The 21,595-nt window shown below is 39.2% G+C and overlaps 1 protein-coding gene across 2 annotated transcripts in view; it reads left to right on the top strand.

The window, feature by feature from the left end:
- LOC127575938 (NADPH oxidase 4) overlaps nucleotides 1–21,595 on the top strand; it is a 119,938-nt gene that overhangs the window by 60,679 nt on the left and 37,664 nt on the right. For both annotated transcript variants that reach the window (XM_052026200.1, XM_052026201.1), the window contains one exon: nucleotides 1,286–1,348. In XM_052026200.1, coding sequence (XP_051882160.1) covers nucleotides 1,286–1,348 — 63 coding nt within the window. The remainder of the gene's footprint in view (nucleotides 1–1,285; nucleotides 1,349–21,595) is intronic.

Here is a 21,595-nt window from a genome sequence, read left to right as displayed (position 1 = left end):
TGGTTTGTCCCCTCTGACTCTCACCAATTTTTACTGATGCACAATAGAAAGCATCCTATCTGGATGTATCACGGCTTGGTATGGCAACTGCTCTGCCCAAGACCGTAAGAAGCTGCAGAGAGTTGTGGACACAGCCCGGCGCATCGCGGACACTAACCTTCCCTCCTTGGACTCTGTCTTTACCTCTCATTGTCTTGGTGTAGCAGCCAGCATAATCAAAGACCCCACCCACCCGGGACATTCTCTCTTCTCTCCTCTTCCATTGGATAGAAGATACAGGAGTCTGAGGGCACGTACCACCAGACTTAAGGACAGCTTCTACCCCATGGTGATAAGACTATTGAACGGTTCCCTTATACAATGAGATGGACTATGACCTCACAATCTACCTTGTTTTGACCTTGCACCTTATTGCACTGCACTTTCTCTGTAGCTGTGACACTTTACTCTGTACTGTTATTGTTTTTACCTGTACTACATCAATGCACTCTGTACTAACTCAATGTAACTGCACTGTGTAATGAATTGACCTGTACGATTGGTTTGTAAAACAAACTTTTCATTGTACCTCGGTACAAGTGACAATAATAAACCAATACCAATACCAAGTGTTGTAATATTTCACTGGGAAATGTAGCAGTTGATTGTGCTTTGGTTTTCCACAAGGGATTAATTTCAAGGTTTGAATGTGATGGGTAAGAATAAAAAATCCAACTACCTTTATCTTTCTGGCAAGAGGTTGAAGACTAGGCTTGCGTTCCTTTGCTTATGGATGATTCAGTCTGATCTGAGTGTTTAAGATGATTAATAGAAATAAAGTGAAGCTATTACCCTTGGTGGAGGAGTGGAGAAACATGGGAAAAGAGGGTGTATCTTAAAAAATTTTTGATGTTATGTCAGACGAGACTTCACAACAGGGATAGTAAAAATTTATCACTCTCTGCCCAATAAGATATTGGGGCAAAGTTAACGGTAAGTGTCAAAACTGAACTTGATATGTTTTTCTGAGGCAATTGTATTAAGGGTTTTGGAGAAAGGTGGGAAGATGGAACTAAGGTGTAGATCCAGCAAGATTGAATTGGATAGTGAAAGAGGGCCAAGTATTGTAAGTCTTCACAAGGGAACCTATAATGTGATTGTGCCTTGGTTCTCTACACGTTGAGTGAATTGCAAGATTTGAACATGATATTTAAAGAAAAATTCAACTTTGTTCTGGTGTTCCTAACAAATATCAAATGATTATTTTTGGATTAACTAATTCCTTCTCTCCTCTCATTTCACTTAGTACATTGTCCTGCACTGTCCAAGTGTGTCAGCATTTGAGAGCCATCCATTTACTCTCACAACGGTAAGTTCAATCATTCCTGTTACACTTTTCAAAGTCAGATTTTGAAGAAACTTCCTTGCCTTTGAAATGTTAAATATGCACGTTATTCAGATCACCCAAACCAGATATTTTGAATTTTGAGTATCTTACTGGGAAAAGCTTGACTGCAGCTTGAAAGGTATTCTAATTCAAATTAACCTTAAACTGACATCAGTTTCAAGAGTGCTTTGTGACTGGAGTAGAAAATGATGTTGCTAATTTGAAATATTTTTAGAGCATCTGAACTTAATCAAGTGGCTGTCTTTCTTCTAAATGATTATCTGCAATGCAGGCCATCCCTGAGTTATGAACATCCATCTTGTGGATGCCCCTACATATAAACAAGCTCCCATAATATTAAGTTCAACATACATTCATTCCTACAAATGGTAGAATTGCTTTCCTCTCTCCACATTTACGAATCGTTCTTTCTTATCAGTCTTCTGTGCTTTTGATGCCATTCATTACAATATTGGGGAGGTATGCTTACCATATCCAGTGATTTTTGTGTATTTTGTGGACAAAATCGACTTATGGGCATCTGTGAAAATGGAACTGTTTGTTACCCAGGGAGGGCGTATATTTGATAAAGAAACATAATTGATTTTTGAAGATCCATTAAAGTTAACATTTCATCAGTTCTGATGAAGTATCATTGACCTAGCATGTCAACCCTGCTTTACTCTCCACAGATACCGTCTAACCAATTGAATATTTCCAGCATTCTCTATTTTTATTTCGAATGCCTGACCAGCATCAGCCACTTGGTAGTACTGTTGCCTGTGAGCCAGAAGGCTGTAGGTTTAAGTCCCACAGCAGAAACTTCAGCATAAAATCCCATGCTGAAACTACAGAGCAGTATCAAGGGTGTTTTGCTAACTTTGAATGAGACACTCAACCATCCCGCATTATGCAAAAGATTCCATGGAACTATTTCTTTAAAACAAAAACAGTGAGGTATTGTCAGTGTTGTGATGTGTAGTCTTTCCTTCAATCAGCATTGCAACTGTACAGATTACTTGGTCATATTATTACTGTTTGTGAGAGCTTGCTTTCCTGAAATTGACTGAGATTTCCTACAGTAATGTTTACACTTCAAAGTACTTTACTGAGTATGAAGAGCCTCCTAGATGACCTGAGGCTTTAGAAACCCAAGTTGTTCTTTTAAATGTAGTATTGGGAAGTATTATTTAATGTCTTTGATACAGGATATATTCAAGAAAAATGTTCCTTCTTGGGTAATTTTGCATGAAAACTGGTTGGTCAGATGGCTCTGTGAGCCAAAGTCATGGGAAACTTGCATAGACTTGTTTTCATTTTGAAGAAGACAATGAAGTTTATCTCTACTGATTATGATCAGCACAATCATTAATTGATTTTTAGGTTAAATATATTTGGTGATTTATGATCTAGATCTGACAAGGTTTTATTCGTACTAATAAATGCAAGAACAACATATTCCACGAATGTGTGCACAATGATCAATGTCATATGTACCATTCTTGGATCATGCTATGCTTACCTAGATGCTGAGGAGCCCTTGGATATATATGTTGCATTTCACCTTTAGCTAGGTCATACTTGAGATTATTTTTTCTTTCTTTTCTTTTTCAATCTTTTTATTAGTTTCCAAATTAATACAGATTAATATATAACATCGATGTTTGTACACGTAATACAAAGAGATCAGGAGAACAATCATGACATAGATAATCATAAAGAATAATAAAATATAAAAAAAATCTGTAGATCTCACAATCTCTTAGTAAATGAATATAATATAAAAGAAAGAAAAAGATTTATTGTGTATATAAAAGAAAAAAAACAAATCAATAAAAAAAATTATAAACAATATATCAAACCAAACTAAAAAGAAAAATTTCAAAAAAAAAGACTGGACTGAAATTCCTCAATAGAAACAGCAATATTATGTCGTCAACTCTGTTCCTCTAAATTGGAAAGTTATTGAAAAGGGATCTATATCATATGAAAATATTGAATAAATGGACTCCAAATGTCTTCAAATTTAAGCGAAGGATCAACAGTACCACACCTAATTTTTTCCAAGTTTAAACATGATATAGTTTGAGAGAACCATTGAAAAGTAGTAGGGGATATTGGATCCTTCCATTTAAGCAAGATGGATCGTTTGGCCATTAATGTAACAAAGGCAATCATACGGTAGGTGGAAGCAGATAAATGGCCAGACTCTGTCCTTGGTAATCCAAAAATTGCAGTGATAGGGTGAGGTTGTAAATCAATATTCAATACAGTTGAGATAATGTTAAAAATATCTTTCCAATATTTTTCCAAAAGAGGACAGGACCAAAACATATATGTCAGAGAAGCCACATTCAATTTACATCTGTCACATATAGGATTTATATGGTGATAAAAACGGGCTAGCTTATCTTTTGACATATGGGTCCTGTGAACTACCTTAAACTGTATCAAAGAGTGTCTGGCACACATTGAAGATGTATTAACTAAATGAAGAATTTTCTTCCATGTCTCTGTAGGTAAAGATGTCTGGAGTTCACTTTCCCATTCATCCTTAATTTTGTCCAGCGATTCTGGACGTATTTTCATAGTTAAATCATAGATTATTGCTATCAAGCCCTTCTGATAAAGATTAAGACCTAAAATTTTTTCTGTAATTTCAGTTTTGTATGGTGTCAGAAAAGAGGGTATAGTAGCTTTTAAAAGATTTCTAATCTGTAAATAACGAAAAAAAGTGTGATCTAGGCAAATTGTATTTGTTAGACAGTTGTTCAAAAGATGAAAAACAGTTATCAATGAATAAATCACGAAAGCGTACCATTCCCTTCCTTTTCCATATAGAAAAAGCTGAGTCAACTCTGGATGGTTGAAGAGATTATTTTTTCAGCAGGGGAGCTATGACCTGTTGCTTTGATATGCTGGGTCAAGAGGCACCTTTCAACTCTAATGGAACGTGCTGGATTTCTGCAGCTCTCAGAAAGAAAAAGGAGATTTCATTGCAGCAGAGGGGAGGTTTCAGCTTTCCTCTCTTTTATTCTACAGGGTGCATCTAAAGCATTGTCAAGCTATGCCATGTAGTTTCAAACATTATTTAAGTGATCTATTTCATTTGGTTGTGGCTGTGGCCGTATCAAATCAATAGAAGTGCTGCACCACTCTTCCTATAATAGCACAATGGAAATTGTAAACAAAACATTTGTTTGAACTATGGCCTTCCTACTAACAATTCCTATTTTTCCTACAACCTTCAATGTAATCCCCAGAAGTACTTTACAGATCCCTTTTAAAAAAGAGTTACTTCTATTTGCCATCTGCTTGAAGCATGGGTGGCTCATTCGCACCTCACAAGCTATAAAGAACATTTGAAGTGGGAGCCTGGATAAAATGTCTTTCTTCTGATTCCTTTGCAGATACAATTTAAACTATTTTTTTGACAGAATACCTTAATACACCATGAAGGGCCTGACATACATACTTGGTACTTAATGTAGAATCATTTCATTCTGTCACCACAAGTACCATTTGAAATATCTTGCCTCTATCACTTAAAGTGTTGGTATTAGTTTTTGGTATGAAATAAAGGGTCTCTGCCAGAAATTGTGAGAAGGAGGAAGATGGAATAATTGTAATTGAAAGCAGGAGTGCATGACAACATAAAAAAGGGAATGAAAGAGAACACATGGGAGAGAATGACAGTGATTTAAATGAAAGAGGCAATTGAGTGATGCTTGTTGAAGGGAAAGGGGATAGAAAGAGAATGCCCATAAAAATCACACTTTGTGTTAATTATCATTTGCTATGTTTATCTCAGGAAATTGAATTCCTCATCAAAGGCAAAGTCAAGTTTATTGTCCTATGCACAAGTACATGTATGCACAGGTGCAAGGAAAAACTTACTTGCAGTAGCATCACAGGCACAGTAACGTATAAGGAGCATTCACAAGAAAAAAAAACATAAATTAAACATAATTTAATAATTTAGAAGCTGACATAATATGTCCACAAAACAGAATTAAATAAAATCAAAACATCCTGTTCTCATTTCCAGCATCCTAATTAGCCTTGCCTTTGCTTTCTCCTTTTGGCAGACTATTATTTGGAGTGTCCTCCTTGTGTCTCTCCTTGTCTCCCTCATGACTAAATGTTGGGAGGGCATGGAGGAGACTGCGGTCTCTTGACTCAAAGGCCTAGAAAAATTTCAGCTGTAAATATTTGAAAATCATTTTTTTCCCCCAGAGTGGAATATGATTTCAACCATTTTCCTGGTCAAATTGTACCACTCCAGATGTTCAGCCAGGCAAATCCACAGCGATGAATTCTTGTACATTTGATATGATTTCTTCTTTAAATGCCCATCAAATAGCATCAATCCCTGTGCAGCACTGTAGAGCTTTGGTGAAGACGTTGTCATCCTAGGAGTGGCCATTGCATAGCAGCCCTAGGACAACAAAGATGGTGTGGGCTGGGAGCTGCTCTGTAAATTTCATTGCTTACCTACTCTGTGGGACCTTTCCGCCACAGTATGATCATACCTTCCAGCCCATTGTTCTTATCCTGAACATTTGATCAGCTTGGACTCCTATCTCCAATTGGATAAACACTGATCCTTGATTCCCTGATAGGTCCTGTCCCCCTGAAATTCCCGCCATGCTCCCACAAGGTGCTGATCTTGGTGATCCAAAACAAGCAACCTCCCCTTTCCCACCCTCTCCAACAATCTCCCCTACCACCAGAGCCCTCAGTCTGGACAGCCAATTCCAAGCCCATCCCCAGGCTCCTGACTGTGTGGCAGACCAATCCCTAGATCCACCCTCAATCATAGCTAAAGTATTTTCTTTCATAGCACAAAGGAAAGTAAGTCTCCTGTGATAGTTCCATGAAACAGTCCTTGGGAGTGTCGAACAATGAGCCTATGGTGCACCTTTTAGTATGCACACTTTCTAAGCCAAAATTTCCTAGAGGTTCAATGGATTGCTTCAAACCTCCTACAGTTCAGTTTTGCAGGGTCTTCAACAAACTCTAGAGTTGGATTAGAACCTGACCTGGTTGTGGGTGTGGAATTTTAGGAATATGACCCAGCACTGTTAAGGAATGGTAATGCTTGTCCAAGTCAAGGTGGTTTTCTCACAGAATTGCTGCTCTCGCTTTTCAGAGGGAGGAAGGCGCTGTTAAAGTACATGATCCTAGAGACTATGAACACTGCAGCCACAGTGCTGTAGGGGCAGGAGTGGGTATTTAATCTTGTAATAGGGTGGCACCAAGCAGGCTCTTCCATTCTGGGTGGTGTTGAATTCTTGTATTGTTGCAGCTACACCCATTCAGGCAAGTGCGAAATAGGTGATGGAGAGTTTTCATGGGTTCAAGAAGCGATCTGCTAATTGTGGAGCCAGTCATCTTGTAGCTGTGTTGTTGTTATTTCTGGTTTGGCTTTTGGCCAACAAATGATCTTTATGACTACAAATAAATATGAGGCCTGGTGGTGGGGTGTTATTGAGTGGAAAGGGAGCCTTGTGGGATTGATGGGTTAGAGCAGCAGATTGGTGAGTTTTGTTGGGGATGCTTGTGCTTGGGCTGATCAGAGGTAGATTGGCAGGAGAGTACAATGGCAAATCAAAGAATTGGGATGGCGTTTGGGGAGGGTGTGCTCAGGCTAATAATGGAGGATGAGTTGACTGATTAATTATAAAATAGAATCCTGAGCAAAATAATTTCCATTCATCAAAATAATTAATACAAAATGTTAATATATGTTGATTTCTGCTAAAAATTTGATGAGATATCAGAAAAGCAATGGAAAAGAATACATGCAGTTAAATAACTCCTTTGACCCTTGTGTTCTCCCAAAAGTGCTTTACAGCTGATGAAGTCCTTTAGATGTGTAACCACGTCAGTCAGGTAGGAAAAATGCTTTAAGACATTGCTGTGAAACACCAGAATTTTGTGACTAAAGTTTTGAGTACATATTTACAAACCTGTCAGAATGTGTATAAGTCAGTCTCCTGCTTTAGGGATAATGTGATATTTATATTGGCAGAGAGTGCCAATGCAGTTTTGTCAAATCATCACCAAAGATTAGGGAAACTTGGGTGTTATTTTAAAGCTTGTGTGTCATTTAAGCCTGAACTCTTTCGTCTTTTCTATGAAAAGTAATTTCACAGTCTACTTGCACTATTGTACTGAAAAATGCAAGGAAAAATACCCATTATAATGATGTAGAGATGTCTGGGATCAGAAAATTGACAAAACACAGATAAATATTTGTCAGATCTAACGAAACCCCAATTCAACATATTCAATTGTTCCACATGGTGATTTGCAACAAAATCAGGAATTCTTAACCAGCATAAACACCTGGAAGCACTCAATTAGAAGTGAAAACAAGTGAATTAATAAGCTATTTCCTATTTGCATCCCTGTGGAATGATAATTATTTAGTTGTGAATATACAGTATATAGAGTATGTGGCAATTCACATGTTCAGTGGTTTGACTTCTCTGTTCTATAAATTGTCAGTTTCATCTTTAATATTGTAGCCAAATATTTATGTCACCTTTGTATCCCACCCTCACTGAAATGTTATATAGGAGATGCAAATAAAATGTGGTTTTGCTTCAGTGGATATGGTGACTCAATTTACATGGGACTTTACTGTTTTATTCATTACGTGGTGAGGTACAGAGCTATATCTGCAGATTCACAAGGCATATTTAAATACATATTCTGATAATTTGAGCACATTAATTTTTGGATTATTTGTATTTTGGTCAAGAGAAACTGCAACTGACCAGTTATAGTTTCTAAATAAAATGGGCTGGAGAGAAAATCTGTAACACAAAATATCTTGTATTAATGTGTATGAGGTATATTTTTGACAAAGGAGGGTAATAATAAATATGTATTTACCCTCATATCGCCTATATAGGTACCAAAAGAATGTCGTTGAATACTATATTTAGTAATAACTTCCAACCTAGTAATGTTGATGTAGGGAAGGAGTTGGATGTTGTCTACGTGGACTTTAGCAAGGCCTTTGACAAAGTCCTGCATGGGAGGCTGCTCCAGAAGGTTAAGTAGCTTGGCATTCAGGATGAAATAGTCAATTGGGTTCAACATTGGCTTAGTGGGAGAAGCCAGAGAGTGGTAGTAGTTGGTTGTCTCTCTGATTGGAGGCCTGTGACTAGTGCTGTGCTGCAGGGATCGGTGCTGGGTCCGTTGTTGTTTATCATCTATATTAATGATTTATTTGATGATGTGGTAAACTGGATCAGCAAATTTGCCGATGACTCCAAGATTGGGGGTGTAGTGGACAGCGAGGAAGGTTATCAAAGCTTGGAAAGTGATCTGGACCAGCTGGGAAAATGGGCTGAAAAATGGCAGATGGAGTTTAATGCAGACAAATGTGAGGTGATGCACTTTGAGAGGACAAATCAGGGTAAGACTTGCACAGTGAATGGTAGGGCTCTGAGGTGTGCGGTAGAACAAAAGGACCTGGGAATACAGATTCATAATTCCTTGAAAGTGGCATCACAGGTAGATAGATTCATAAAGAGAGCTTTTGGCACATTGGCCTTCATAAATCAGGGCATTGAGTACAGGAGTTGGAATGTTATGTTGAAGTTGTATAGGAACTACCTACAGGAAAGATATCAATAAGCTTGAAAGTGCAAAGAAAATTTACACGGATGTTGCCGGGACTTGAGGGCCTGAGTTACAAGGATAGGTTGAATAGGTTTGGACTTTATTCCTTGGAGCACAAGAGAATCTTACAGAGGTATACAGAATCATGAGGGGAATAGATAGGGTGGATGCATGCAGGCTTTTTCCCCTCTGTTTGGGTGAGACTAGAACTAGAGGTCATGGGTTTAGGGTGAAAGGTGAAATATTAAGGGGAATCTGAGGGTGAACTGCTTTACTCGGAGGGTGGTGCGAGTGTGGAATAAGCTGTAGCAGGAGTGGTGGACGTGGGTTTAATTGTAACATTTAAGAGAAGTTTGAATGGGTACATGAATGAGAGGGGTATGGAGGGCTATGGTCAGGGTGCAGGTAGATATACTGGCCTTGTAGGTGGTGCACAGGACGTTCACCAGGTTGATTCTGGAGATGAGGGGGTTAGCCTATGAGGAGAGATTGAGTTGCCTGGGACTATACTCGCTGGAAATCAGAAGAATGAGAGGGGATCTTATAGAAACATATAAAATTATGAAAGAGACAGATAAGATAGAGGCAGGAGGGTTGTTTCCACTGGTAGGTGAGACTAGAATTAGGGGACATAGCCTCAAGATTCAGGGGAATAGATTTAGGACGGAGATGAAGAGAAACTGCTTTTCCCAGAGAGTAGTGAATCTGTGGAATTCTCTGCCCAGGCAACCAGTAGAGGCTACCTCATTAAATATACTTAAGACACAGATAAATTCTTGCATAGTAGAGGAATTAATGGTAATGGGAAAAAGGCAGGTAGGTGGATCTGAGTCCACGGCCAGATCAGCCATGATCTTATTGAGTGGTGGAGTAGGTTCGAAGGGCCAGATGGCCTACTCCTGCTTCTATTTCTTATGTTCTTATGATTTCCAATGAGAACCAAGTACCTTTTCAGATGACATATTTGAACTACTTCACCAGAGACCCATTGCTGAGTTTTGTATTTGCTCATTGATCTGATGACTTAAATCTTCTCACTCAGTTGAATTTGGTTTTCTCTTCCTCGAAACATTGCTTTCCACTTCAATTGCTCACCTTTGCTTTCCTTTCTAAGTTAGATTGTCCTTTGACAGCAGGCTGCTATTATATTTTGGGTGGCTCAAGAAGGAATTCCTTGGCATTCTTGGCTTCCATTCCCATGAAAATAGTAATCCAGCACCCATTGTGTCTAACAGCTTCAACTGAATTCTTTTGTCTCTTATACACACATGAACTTGTCTTTGTGCATAATCCAAAAACTCTTGGGAACCATAATACTTGGATAGGTCTTTGAGCACTGTGATGTAATCACACAGTTTCTCAGTTCTTGATTCTGTGTGTTGAATTTATAGCTCTCCATTTACTCAAACGGATGTGGGTTAAAGCATTATTCCAACCTTTGAACTATCTCTACAAATGAGATATCTGTAGCTGTCTCCAGACACAACAAGGTAGTGAGCTGTGAAACACTTTGGAGTTAATTTTGGTAAGCAATATTGCTTTCTTTCTTTCACAGACTGCAGTATTCAATGAGATGCTTTTTCAGCGCTGTCTTCCACTAGAAGATTATCATTGGCTTTGAAAAATATCTTCATTCTCTCCCAGTAGGATGTAAATGTTTCCGACACCTTGTTATACAACACTAGGGTGCTGATGAAGCCTGTCTGAGTTTGGCCTGCCATTTTCTTTCATTTCTGCCAAGTGGTATTGCAGTACTCAAGCCTCCCATGTGTTTGCACTTCTATCCTGAGCTTGTACCACTAATTGCAGATGTGAAGTGCATTCCTTTCTTTAACTTTATTAGAAAACTTCTGGTGTAGTTTTAAGAACAGCTGCTGCTCTGCACTTTGAAAGTAGCTTCTTGTAATTATCCTTATCCGCATTCATCGGGCTGATAGATCACAAATGAAATGCATGTAAATGAATCAATAGTCAGGAGGCTGAATCTTTAGAGCCCATTTTCTGCCTTTTTACAGATTTTCTTTGTATCTACTGAATTTTTACAGAGTCCATGAGGTAAGAACGTTGCTCCTAAAGACAAAACAATTTTAACTTTTCTGATCGCTAGACATAATACATCCTAAGGTTAATCTTGGAAACTGTTGAAACACTGGAAAATTCTATTTACAGTAGAGGTTACAGGGCACAGAAGCTTCAAGTAAGAGTAACCATAGCAAGAAACTCCCTACACATGATGTCAACATTTTGTGTACTATTACATATTAGTGTGTCGATGAGAGATGTGCAGTTAATGTCGTCTACATGGACTTCAATAAAGCCTTTGCATGGGAAATTGGTTCAAAAGGTAAGGCCACGTGGAATACAGGACAATTTGGCATATTGGATCTGAAAATGGCTTCATGATAGGAGGCAGATGGTGATGGTTGAACTTTTGCTTTCGTGATTAGAAGACTGACCGGTGGTGCACGGCAGAGATTGGTGCTAAGACTCTTGCTGTTCATAATGTATATGAATGTAATGTATGGGTGTGACTGTAGGAGGTATGATTAGTAAGTTCACAAATGATTCTAAACTTGATGGTGGTGTTAATAGGAAAGTAGTCTTCAGCTATTGACTTATACTGGTGAACTTGTAAAATGGACGGCAAAATAGCAGATGGAATTTGGTCTTGAGAAATGTGAGGTGATGCTTTTTAGAGGACTAATAATGTGAAGATATACAAAGTGAATGGTAGGATCCTAAGAAGAACTGAGGAGCAGAGGAACCTTGGTGCAGTGGATCCCTGAAGGCTGCAGCACATGTGGATAACATGGTTAAGAAGGCATACAGAAACTTGACTTCATTAGCTAGGCATAGAATTTAATAGTAGGGAGTTTTTGCTACATATTAAACACTAGATAGACAACAGCTGGAGTTCTGTGTGTTGTTGTGGTTGCCAGAATGTCAGAAGGATGTGATTACATTGGAGTAAGTACAGAAGAGATTCACCAGGGTATTGTCAGGGACGGAGTGCTAATTAGGCTGGGTTTGTTTTCTTTGGAGTGGGAAAGGTTGGGGGTGCCTGATTGAGGTATACAAAGTTATGAGGAGCATAGTTGGGTAGTGAGAAACTTTTCTCCCTTACCAGAGGTGTCTAAAACCAGAAGGTATACCTTTAAGTTGAAGGAGATTTAGAGTGGATATCTTGCAGAATTTTTTCACCCAAAGGGTAGTTGAAATATGGAATGCACCACCTCAGAGGATCTCCCAACATTTAAAAAAAATATTTAGATGAACACCTGAAATAACTGCTCATCTGCAGGTCGAGTTCTGGAAAATGGGATTAGTAGAGGCAGGTACCTGATCGATGGCACAGGTACAGAGAGCCAAAGGGCTTGTTTCTGTGCTGTATGACTATGACTCTAAAACGTTAGGTGTCACTTTAAATTGTGGTGATATTGAGTGTACCCATTTGAGAGTGTTAAACTTAAGTCAAGACTTCAACCCCTATCATGTATAAGTATCTACAAGCGCCCTCACTTTTGGGAGATTATACTGTATTAACCTGTACTTCAAGGACTTATTTAGTTCACTATGTTTGTCTCTTCCTGAAGGGGGTCTAGCTGTCAATAATCACTATTTCGAGCTGTGGATTGCCTCCTTCCAAACAAGGGGGAGATACTTCCAGCTAACAAAGCAGATTAAACACAGTTTATTTTTAAGTGAAGCATATTTAATTGTGAGGAGTAATTCCTGACAGAGGTTTATAACTTACAAAGGATTTCCAAAACACAAGTACATTTCTTACAGATTAACAAAGCATACCAATGGATTGTAGATGAACAAGTCGTATGTTGCAAAAACCAAGGCTGAGGAATGGATTTTGTATTTTCTCTCTCACTCCTACCAGCCCTGACTGCGTTCTAACATTTGTACTGTTTTTCTACTAGTTGACCTCATCTGTATGTGATGTTTCTCAACTACATTTATCAGGCCAGATGGATGGAGTGTTTAATTAGGCCAATGTGGACCCTCTTCTCTTGATTTGGTCATAGTTTAACTAGGCCGAGTGGACCCTATCGTTTCTCTTGATTAAGTCAAGAGTGTGGGCAACGTGTACTGGTTAGAAGTTTAACTTCGTGAACAACAAACATCTTGAACCTTGGGCAATTTCTGCTGCTATGCAAAAAAGAAGTTTAACTTAGTGAGCAACAATAATCTTGAACCTTGGACACTTTCTGCTGTGCAAAAAAAGATGAGCTTATCAATAAACCTTTTGGGCCTGGAAAGTGAATATCCATCACAAAATGAAGAGTTCAGTGAACAAAGTGAATGAAAGATCAAATAAATTTATGGTTGGTTACATTTACTGCTGTATATTTATGTAAATGGGTAATTAATTGTATAATTGAACATATAATTGTATATTTAAATTGATAAGATGTCACATCAAGGGTAATTGCAGAAAATGAAAGAACATTGACTAACTAACAGAAAATGGAGAGTAGGGATAAATGGATCATTTTCTGGTTGACAAGGTGTAATGAGCGGTTGCCATAGGGATCAGTGCTGTGACCTCAACTGTTTACAATTCATATGAATAACTTGGATGAAGGCACCGAAGGTATGGTTGCTAAATTTGCAGATGATACACTATAGGAAAGTAAATTGTGACGGAGACATGTGGAGGCTACAAAGGGAAATGGATGGTTAGGTGAGTCAGCAAAGATCTGAGAAATGGAGTATAACGTGGCAAAATAGGGAATTGTCCATTATCACCAAAAATGGATCATATTATCTAATAATCAGATGTTGCAGAGTCCTGAGGTATAGGTGGATTTGGGTTTCCTAGCGCATGGGGAAAAGGTGGACAGACGAGGCTCGTGTTTGTTGGAGTTTGGAAGAGTGATGTGCAATTTGATTGAAACATAGATGTGTCAAGGGGACAGGGTGGATGTGGAAAGGATCCTTCCTCATGGCAGAGTCTAGAATTAGGTGTTACTGTTTAAAAAGGAGTGGTCCATTTAATACAGAAATGAAGCAAAATCTTTTGCTGTCAAAGGGTCATGAGTCTTTGGAACTCTTTTCCTCAAAGGATGGTGGAAGCAGAGTGTAAATTTTTAAGGCAGAGGTGGATAGATGCTTGAAATTGATAGCACAACTACAATGCAATGGTTATTGTTGGTACACTAGGTGCAGCTTTGAGAAAGCCAGCAGAGTCCCCAGTTTCAATTTAATGGGATGAGACCATGGATTGAAAACTTGAAGTATTAATGATATTTCCACTGGAATGGAAAAGGTCAAGAGGGTACTTAAGTTTTTTTGTTTGATAACAAAGTGATTGGTGGAGTGAATAGGGGTAAATTGTTTCATCTTCTTGGGGGTCAGCAATTCAAAATCGTCACTGAGATGTTGGGAGAAAGTCTTTTATATAGAGGATTTTTAGAGCAAGGAGCGCTTTGTCAGAGAATGTAGCTCAGGCAGCTACAAGTTTAAGAAAAAAAATAAGCGTTTGAAATAGTGGAGGATACATTCAGAGGAAGAAAGCAATGCCTTGAATGAAACAACACACAAAAAGCTGGAGGAACTCAGCAGGTCAGGCAGCACCTGTGGAGGGAAATGGACAGTTGACGTTTTGGGTCGAGACCCTTCATCAGGCCTGGAAAGAAAGAGGGGAGGTAGCCAGTATAAAAAGGTGGTTGGGGGGTGGGGGGAGAAGGGGTGGGGCTAGAGCTGGCATGTGATAGGTGGACCCAGGTAAGAGGGGGATGATAGGCAGGTGAGGGAGGGGAGAGTGGGAATGATGTCAGAAGCTGAGAGGTGATAGGTGGAAGTGACAAAGGGCTGAAGAAGATGGAATCTGATTGGAGCGGTCAGTAGACCATGGAATAAAGTTAAGGATGTGAGGAGAGGAATGGAGGGAGGAATGTGTGGATGATGGGCAGACCAATAGGGTGGACGAGGGGAAAGAGAAAGGGTGATGGGGACCATTAGGATAAGGAGAGAAAAGGGGGACAGAGGGGAGTGGTTACTGGAAGTTAGAGAAATTGATGTTCATGCCACCAGGTTGGAGACTATCAAGGCGGAATATGAGGTGTTGGTCCTCTAATCTGTGTCTAGCCTCAAGCTTCCAGTGCCTTAAGTAAAATTCAGTTTGGAGTGGTCCAGCAAAGTACCAAACAGGGGCACAATGAACTAACTGGCTTCTTTTTTGCGGTGTAAATTGCAAAGGATCCCTCAGTGAATAATGACCAGGCATTTGATCTGACAGAAGCAAAATACTGCTGAGCTGGAATTCTGAAAGTAAGTCAGAAAATGGTGAAAATACTTAAAAGATAATGGAGCATCTGTGGAGTGAAAACAGACTCATCAACTTGACATGTTAACTCTGTTTCTCTCTCCATTGATACTCCTGAATTGCTCAATGTTTCCACTACTCTCTACAGCTTCTTGCATTCCTGAGCATTCGGATTGCTGTACCAGACCATGATGCAACCAGTCAGGATACTTTCAACAGTACACTTGTAGAAGTTTACTAGAGTGTTCAGTGACCAACTGAACCTCCTTTATCTCCTAAGAAAGTAAAGATACTGGCGCGCTTTCCTCATGAGTGAAAGTATTAATTATCTATGTGGTGAAATCTAATCAACTAAAGGAAATTGGACCATATGGAGCATGGTTTATATGTGAGCATTTTCATATCTAAATTCAAAATATTCCATTAATGTTTCAAGGTATTGCAGCAGCTCATAAGAATTTTGAAGTGGTTTGTTCTTTGAGTGACAGAAAACATTTAAAACAGCAAAGGCAGTTGATTGTTCTGTTATAATGTTATCTGTGGACTTAACTTAGAGTCATAGAGCAATACAGCACAGATACAGGCCCTTTGGCCCAACGAGTCTTTGCCGACCATGGTGCCCATCCATCAAGTCCCAAATCCCTGCATTCAGCCCATATCCCTTTAAGCCCCACCCCTGCACGTACCTATCCAAATGCTTCTTTAATGATACTAGTGTACCTGCCTCAACCACTTCCTTTGGCAGCTTGTTCCATACACTCACCACCCTCTGCATTTAAAAGTTGCCCCCCAAGTTCTATTTAAATCTTTCCCCTCTCACCCTAGATCTATGCTTCTTAGATTTGGACTCCCCTACCCTGGGGGAAAAAACTGCTACCATCCACCTTATCTATGCCCCTCATGATTTTATAAGCCTCTATAAGATCTCCCCTCATTCTCCTATGCTCCAAGGGATAAAGACCCAGACTGGCCAACCTCTCCCTTTAACTCAGGCCCTCTAGTCCTGGCAACATCCTTGTAAATCTTTTCTGCACTCTTTCCAGCTTAACCACATCTTTCCTATAACGGGGTGACCAAAACTGTACACAGTACTCCAAATGTGGCCTCACCAATGACTTATACAATTGCAATATAATGTCCCAACTCATACTCAGTGCCCTGACTGATGAAGGCCAGTGTGCTAAATGCCTTTTTCACCACCTTGCCTACCTGTGATGCCACTTTCAATGAACTATGCGCTTGTATTCCTAGGTCCCTCTGTTCCATTTCACTCCCTGCTGCCCTACCATTCATAGTATAAGTCCTGCACTAGTTTGACTTTCCAAAATGCATCACCTCACACTTATCTGTATTGAAATCCATTTACCACTCCTCAGCCCACTTCCCTAACTGATCAAGATCCCCCTGTAATCTACAATAACCTTCACGATCAACACTTCCTAATTTTGTGTCATCCGCAAACTTACTGATGAAGCCTTGTGCATTCGCATTCAAATCATTTATATAAATAAAGAATAACAAGGATCCCAACACTGACCCCTGCGGCACACCACTAGTCACCGTCCTCCATTCCAAGAAACAACCTTCAACCACTACACTCTGCTTCCTACCTCTGAGCCAATTTTAAATCCACCTAACTAGCTTTCCCTGGATTCCATGGGAACTAACCTTCCAAATCAGCTTACCATGCGGGACCTTGTTGAAGGCCTTGCTAAAGTCCAAACAGACAACATCCACTGCCCTACCCTCATCTACCTTTTTGGTTACCTCTTCAAAAAAACTCAAAAAGATTCGTAAAGTATGACTTCCCACACACAAAGCCATGCTGACTCCTCCTAATCAGACTCTGTCTATCCAAATGCTGGTAGATCCTGTCCCTCAGAATTCCCTCCAGTAACTTCCCCACCTACTGATGTCAGGCTGACCAGCCTGTAGTTCGCTGGCTTGTCCTTGCTACCTTTCTTAAACAACAGAACAACATTATCCACCTTGCTTACTATTTTCTCCTGTTTCTGCAATTTTGTTAGTTAGGAATTTTAGTTTGAGTTATATTGGGCCAAATCTTACTGCACCAGGCTTGTTGCCCAAAATAAGCATGAACAGTCTCCCCACATCTGAACTTGGTAGGTCCCATGTGGATGAATCAAGTATGCCCTCAGGTACCAGTGAATAGTGGACAGGGCCTTCAGCAGTGCACTGAGGGAGCCCAGTCCTCAAAACTGCTGAAAGAATTTGATAACTATTATAAGTCACACTATGCCATTAGTCGTGTTAAACAATTTTCGTATCTGCAACAGTACCCTCAGAATAATTATTTCAAAATTCCTTGGATTTTAAAACATAAAAAAGAATAAATTTGATATTTCAACTTCAGCTTTAATCCATGTTTGTACAGTAAACGAGACAGGGCTCAGTGTGCCAAACAGATTCAGAAATATGGCTTATTACTAACTTGTTTGCCATTAATCAGTAGATTGTTGCTTAGCCAGCTTGATATCATTGCTGTTATTCAACATTGCTGATCTCCTATAAAAGATGCCAGATATTACCTCACATCAGGGAAGGGGATATCAACATCATGCACCTTACCAAAGCTTTGTGAGGAAGTTTCTCCAATATGAGCACCAAACTTGCTCTGACCAGAAAAGAGGAGACATTGGAAGGTGTACTTATGAAAAATGCACAGCTACCATAGGAACAGAATGTAGATAGTATAAGGTATAACTGGAAATACTAGAATTATCAGAAATATGCCTTGCCTGGATGGCTGCGCTACAGACTTTGTATTATAATATACATACCTGTACCTGATAGAATATTTCAGAACAAGTGTTTGATTGCTGTGCAGGACAGGATCAATTAATGTGAAGGATTGCTTGTACATTTTTGGAGCCTAGATTCTCAGTTTGCTTGAACTCACAAGGATTGCTGATAAGCATGAAACCTCTTTAGCCATTGGCAGATGTTCATGGGCCACTGTAACAACTAGCTAATGCGTTGCTTTTGTCTGTGTTGTGGAATCCAGCCTCTGACGTAAACTAGAAGATGGCACAACCTCAGCATGTTTAGATTTAGATATCTTTATTAGTCACATGTACATCGAAACACACAGTGAATGCATCTTTTGTGCAGAGTATTCTGGGGGCAGCCCGCAAGTGTCGCCATGCTTTCAGTGCCAACATAGTATGCCCACAACTTCCTAACCCACATGTCTTTGGAATGTGGGAGGAAACCAGAGCACCCGGAGGAAACCCACGCAGACATGGGGAGAATGTACAAACTCCTTACAGACAGCAGCCGGAATTGAAACCGGGTCGCTGGCGCTGTAATAGTGTTACGCTAACTGCTACACTACTGTGCCGTGAGAGATCTGCTTCCACTTGAATTGCTTTTGCAATTAAAATTGTGGTGTATATTGTGTCAGCTGTGTAGCATTTGCATGTTTACTGTGTGATATTGAAACCACAATAGATCATGCATTTGGTGTCCTATATAACAGCAGTTATTCACATCAGTTTGCAAGTTGGCAGAAGATGCCTGCAGCCCCGCAGCAGCCAGCAAATCCATCCCACTGGTCTTCTAAATGCTCATTTGTATGTACAGGTGTTCATAAGCTGCGGAGGACCTGTAGAGCTTTCATCCTCCCAGACCAGGGCTTTTAGGAAGGTACTTTAAATTAGCATGTAGATGTGAAACCAGATATGTAAAATAATCACCGTAAAATAATTTTCACCGTAAAACCCCAATAATCTGCTATCTGACTTTCAGAAATCCTGATGGCTCAGCATCTGGCTCACAGGGTGATGTTTTCTGCACCTCCTTCTAATTTAATTGAGCTCTGGTTCCTGTACTCCCACCTGACTCACTGGAGCCCCAGTTCCTGCACTCCCATATGACTCACTGGGGACCTGGTTCCCCTCTCCCATTAAACTGACCAAATTCCTGCTTCCCTTGCTCCCTTTAACCTCACCGGGATCCAGGCTCCTGCACTCCGTTTCACATATAGGTTCTGTAATCTCTAGCATCTCACCAGGGCCCCTTTTCCTGTGCTCCTGGTTTTGTTTCCCATATTCCCTTGAAACTCACCTGGTTCTCTTTCTCATGCTTGCTTGAAATTTACCAGGGCATTGTTTCCTGCACTCCCTTTAATCTTAACAAGTTACCTGGAACATTTATCGTTCTACTAACACCAAAAAAAAACTGGAAACTTGTTGGAGTATTAATATGAATAACATCTGTATGTCTAGCATCATTTTGTTCAATGCATTTCAATGATGACTAAGCAAGTGAGATGCCATTTATGCAAAACTGAAAGTGAGATGGCACATCTTGAACATCAGCTTTTGTATTTCTGTGTTTAATCGTGAATTTGCTCTCACCTGGGGTTGCTGTAGCAGTCATGCATAAGTTAGTTGCTGCACCATTATCTCCAGTGTTTGATCATAAATTCTAGGTCATTAATATTTTCTTTTGAATTATGTCAAGTATTCATTTTCATCAAATCAATTTTCAGTCTATTTTGGAATTCAGTTTTTCATTTTCTTTCTTGCTCATTTTCAGGAGTTTTGAGCTTGAGTATAATTTTTTTTTCAGAACATAGTGTTTGCCTGCAGTGTAAAGGTAAACTAATTACAAAATAGTAATTAAGAATTACTCTCTGGTAGTTCCTCATTTTAGTCAAGTAGCTGTTAACTAATTTTAAAATAAGTATTTTCATCAGCAGGTATATTTTGATGAATGTGCTGTTTTAGCCTGCAGATGCAAGTGAATGGAAGAATTTTGAATATTTTGTTTTGATAATCATTATTTTGGTGGAAGTTCATTTACCTGGAGAAGCAAACTAGAACACAAGAGTAGCTTCAATTCCTGAATGAGATCTTTTATAATTGAATTGCTCTTTAGGTCCTCTTCTGCATAGCTAAAGTCAGAGTCAAAAGCCCTTTAGTTTTATCATAAAGCTGATATAAAATTATTTTTATTGGTAAAATTTTTGACATTGGTAAAGTTTTTACCAGAAGGTCATGCTTCTTCAGCAAACAATTTAATGTAAGAAAAAAAATTGCAAGATGCTGAAGATACTGGAAATCTGAAATAAAAAGACAAGATCTTGAATCTTCAGGTCAGAGAACATTTATAGAAAGAAAAACAAAATATATTTCATCAGATCTTTAAAAGGTCAAGATATAATGGGTTTTGAGCAACTACAGAGACAGAAATGGTGGGAGAAAAAAATACAAGGAAGGTCTATGATGGGATGGAAGCTAAGGAGTTGCATCTCAAAACCACTCAGTACAAAGACTCCTATTTTCTTGCACTGACGTTCCTTTTGGTATTACATTCATGATTTTGCTATTAATAGCACACAATCTTTCTCGTGATTATTTGATTTATACAGAATCACAAAAGGGATAGATGCTTTATTTCATAGAATCATTGCAGCACAGAAGGGGGTTATTCAATCCATGGCTCTTTGAAGAACAATCTGGCCAATTCCATTCCCTTGCCTTTCCACATAGTTCTACAATATTTTAGCAAGATGTGTACAAAACATTAGAATTTATGCAGTGAAATTTACAATGAGAATAACATCTGTGCTTAGGTATTCTGACAGGAACTTTTAGAGTATGCACATGTGCAGTTAAGTGCGGAAATCCAGAAGTTAGGAAGAAATCTATAAGTTTCTCTTAGGAATACTTGCTCTCCCACAGACTGCACTGTTGTAGCCTTCTCCTTATAAACTGCAAATAAATCACTGATCTGATCAGAACTTCAATAATTTAAATGATTTGAAAACTTTGCACCATTTTGTATGAAGTTTGACTGAATGTTTAACAGCATACTAAGTCATGATTCTTATTGTTTTTACAAAACTAATTTATCTATCTGGATTCTTATTCCTTCAAAATAATTATTCTAAAATAACATTGTTTTCAAAATACTTGTTTCAGGATTGGAGGTGTGTCAGGATGGGCACATGTTCAGTCAGGCCAATATGGTAATTTTAGAATCATACAGCATTGGAGACAGGCCATTCAGTCCAACTCATCTACACAAACCATTGGGCACTCTTCCATGTTAATCCCTTTGCTCAGCACTTGGTCCATAGCCTCTATGCCTAAGCAGTTCCAGTGCTAACCTTGACAATTCTTAAATGCTATCAGCAACCCAGTTTCAACTACTCTCTCAGGTGTTACAGATGCTTGCCACTCTCTGGATGAAGAAGATCCCACCCAAGTCCCCTTAAATCTCTTATATTAAATCTATGTCCTCTAGTTTTATCTACCTCTGATATGAGAAAACGTTTCCTGTAGTCT

The sequence above is a fragment of the Pristis pectinata genome, chromosome 11, assembly GCF_009764475.1.
Source record: "Pristis pectinata isolate sPriPec2 chromosome 11, sPriPec2.1.pri, whole genome shotgun sequence".
NCBI lineage: Eukaryota > Metazoa > Chordata > Chondrichthyes > Rhinopristiformes > Pristidae > Pristis > Pristis pectinata.
This window is presented reverse-complemented; position numbering and strand designations above follow the sequence as displayed.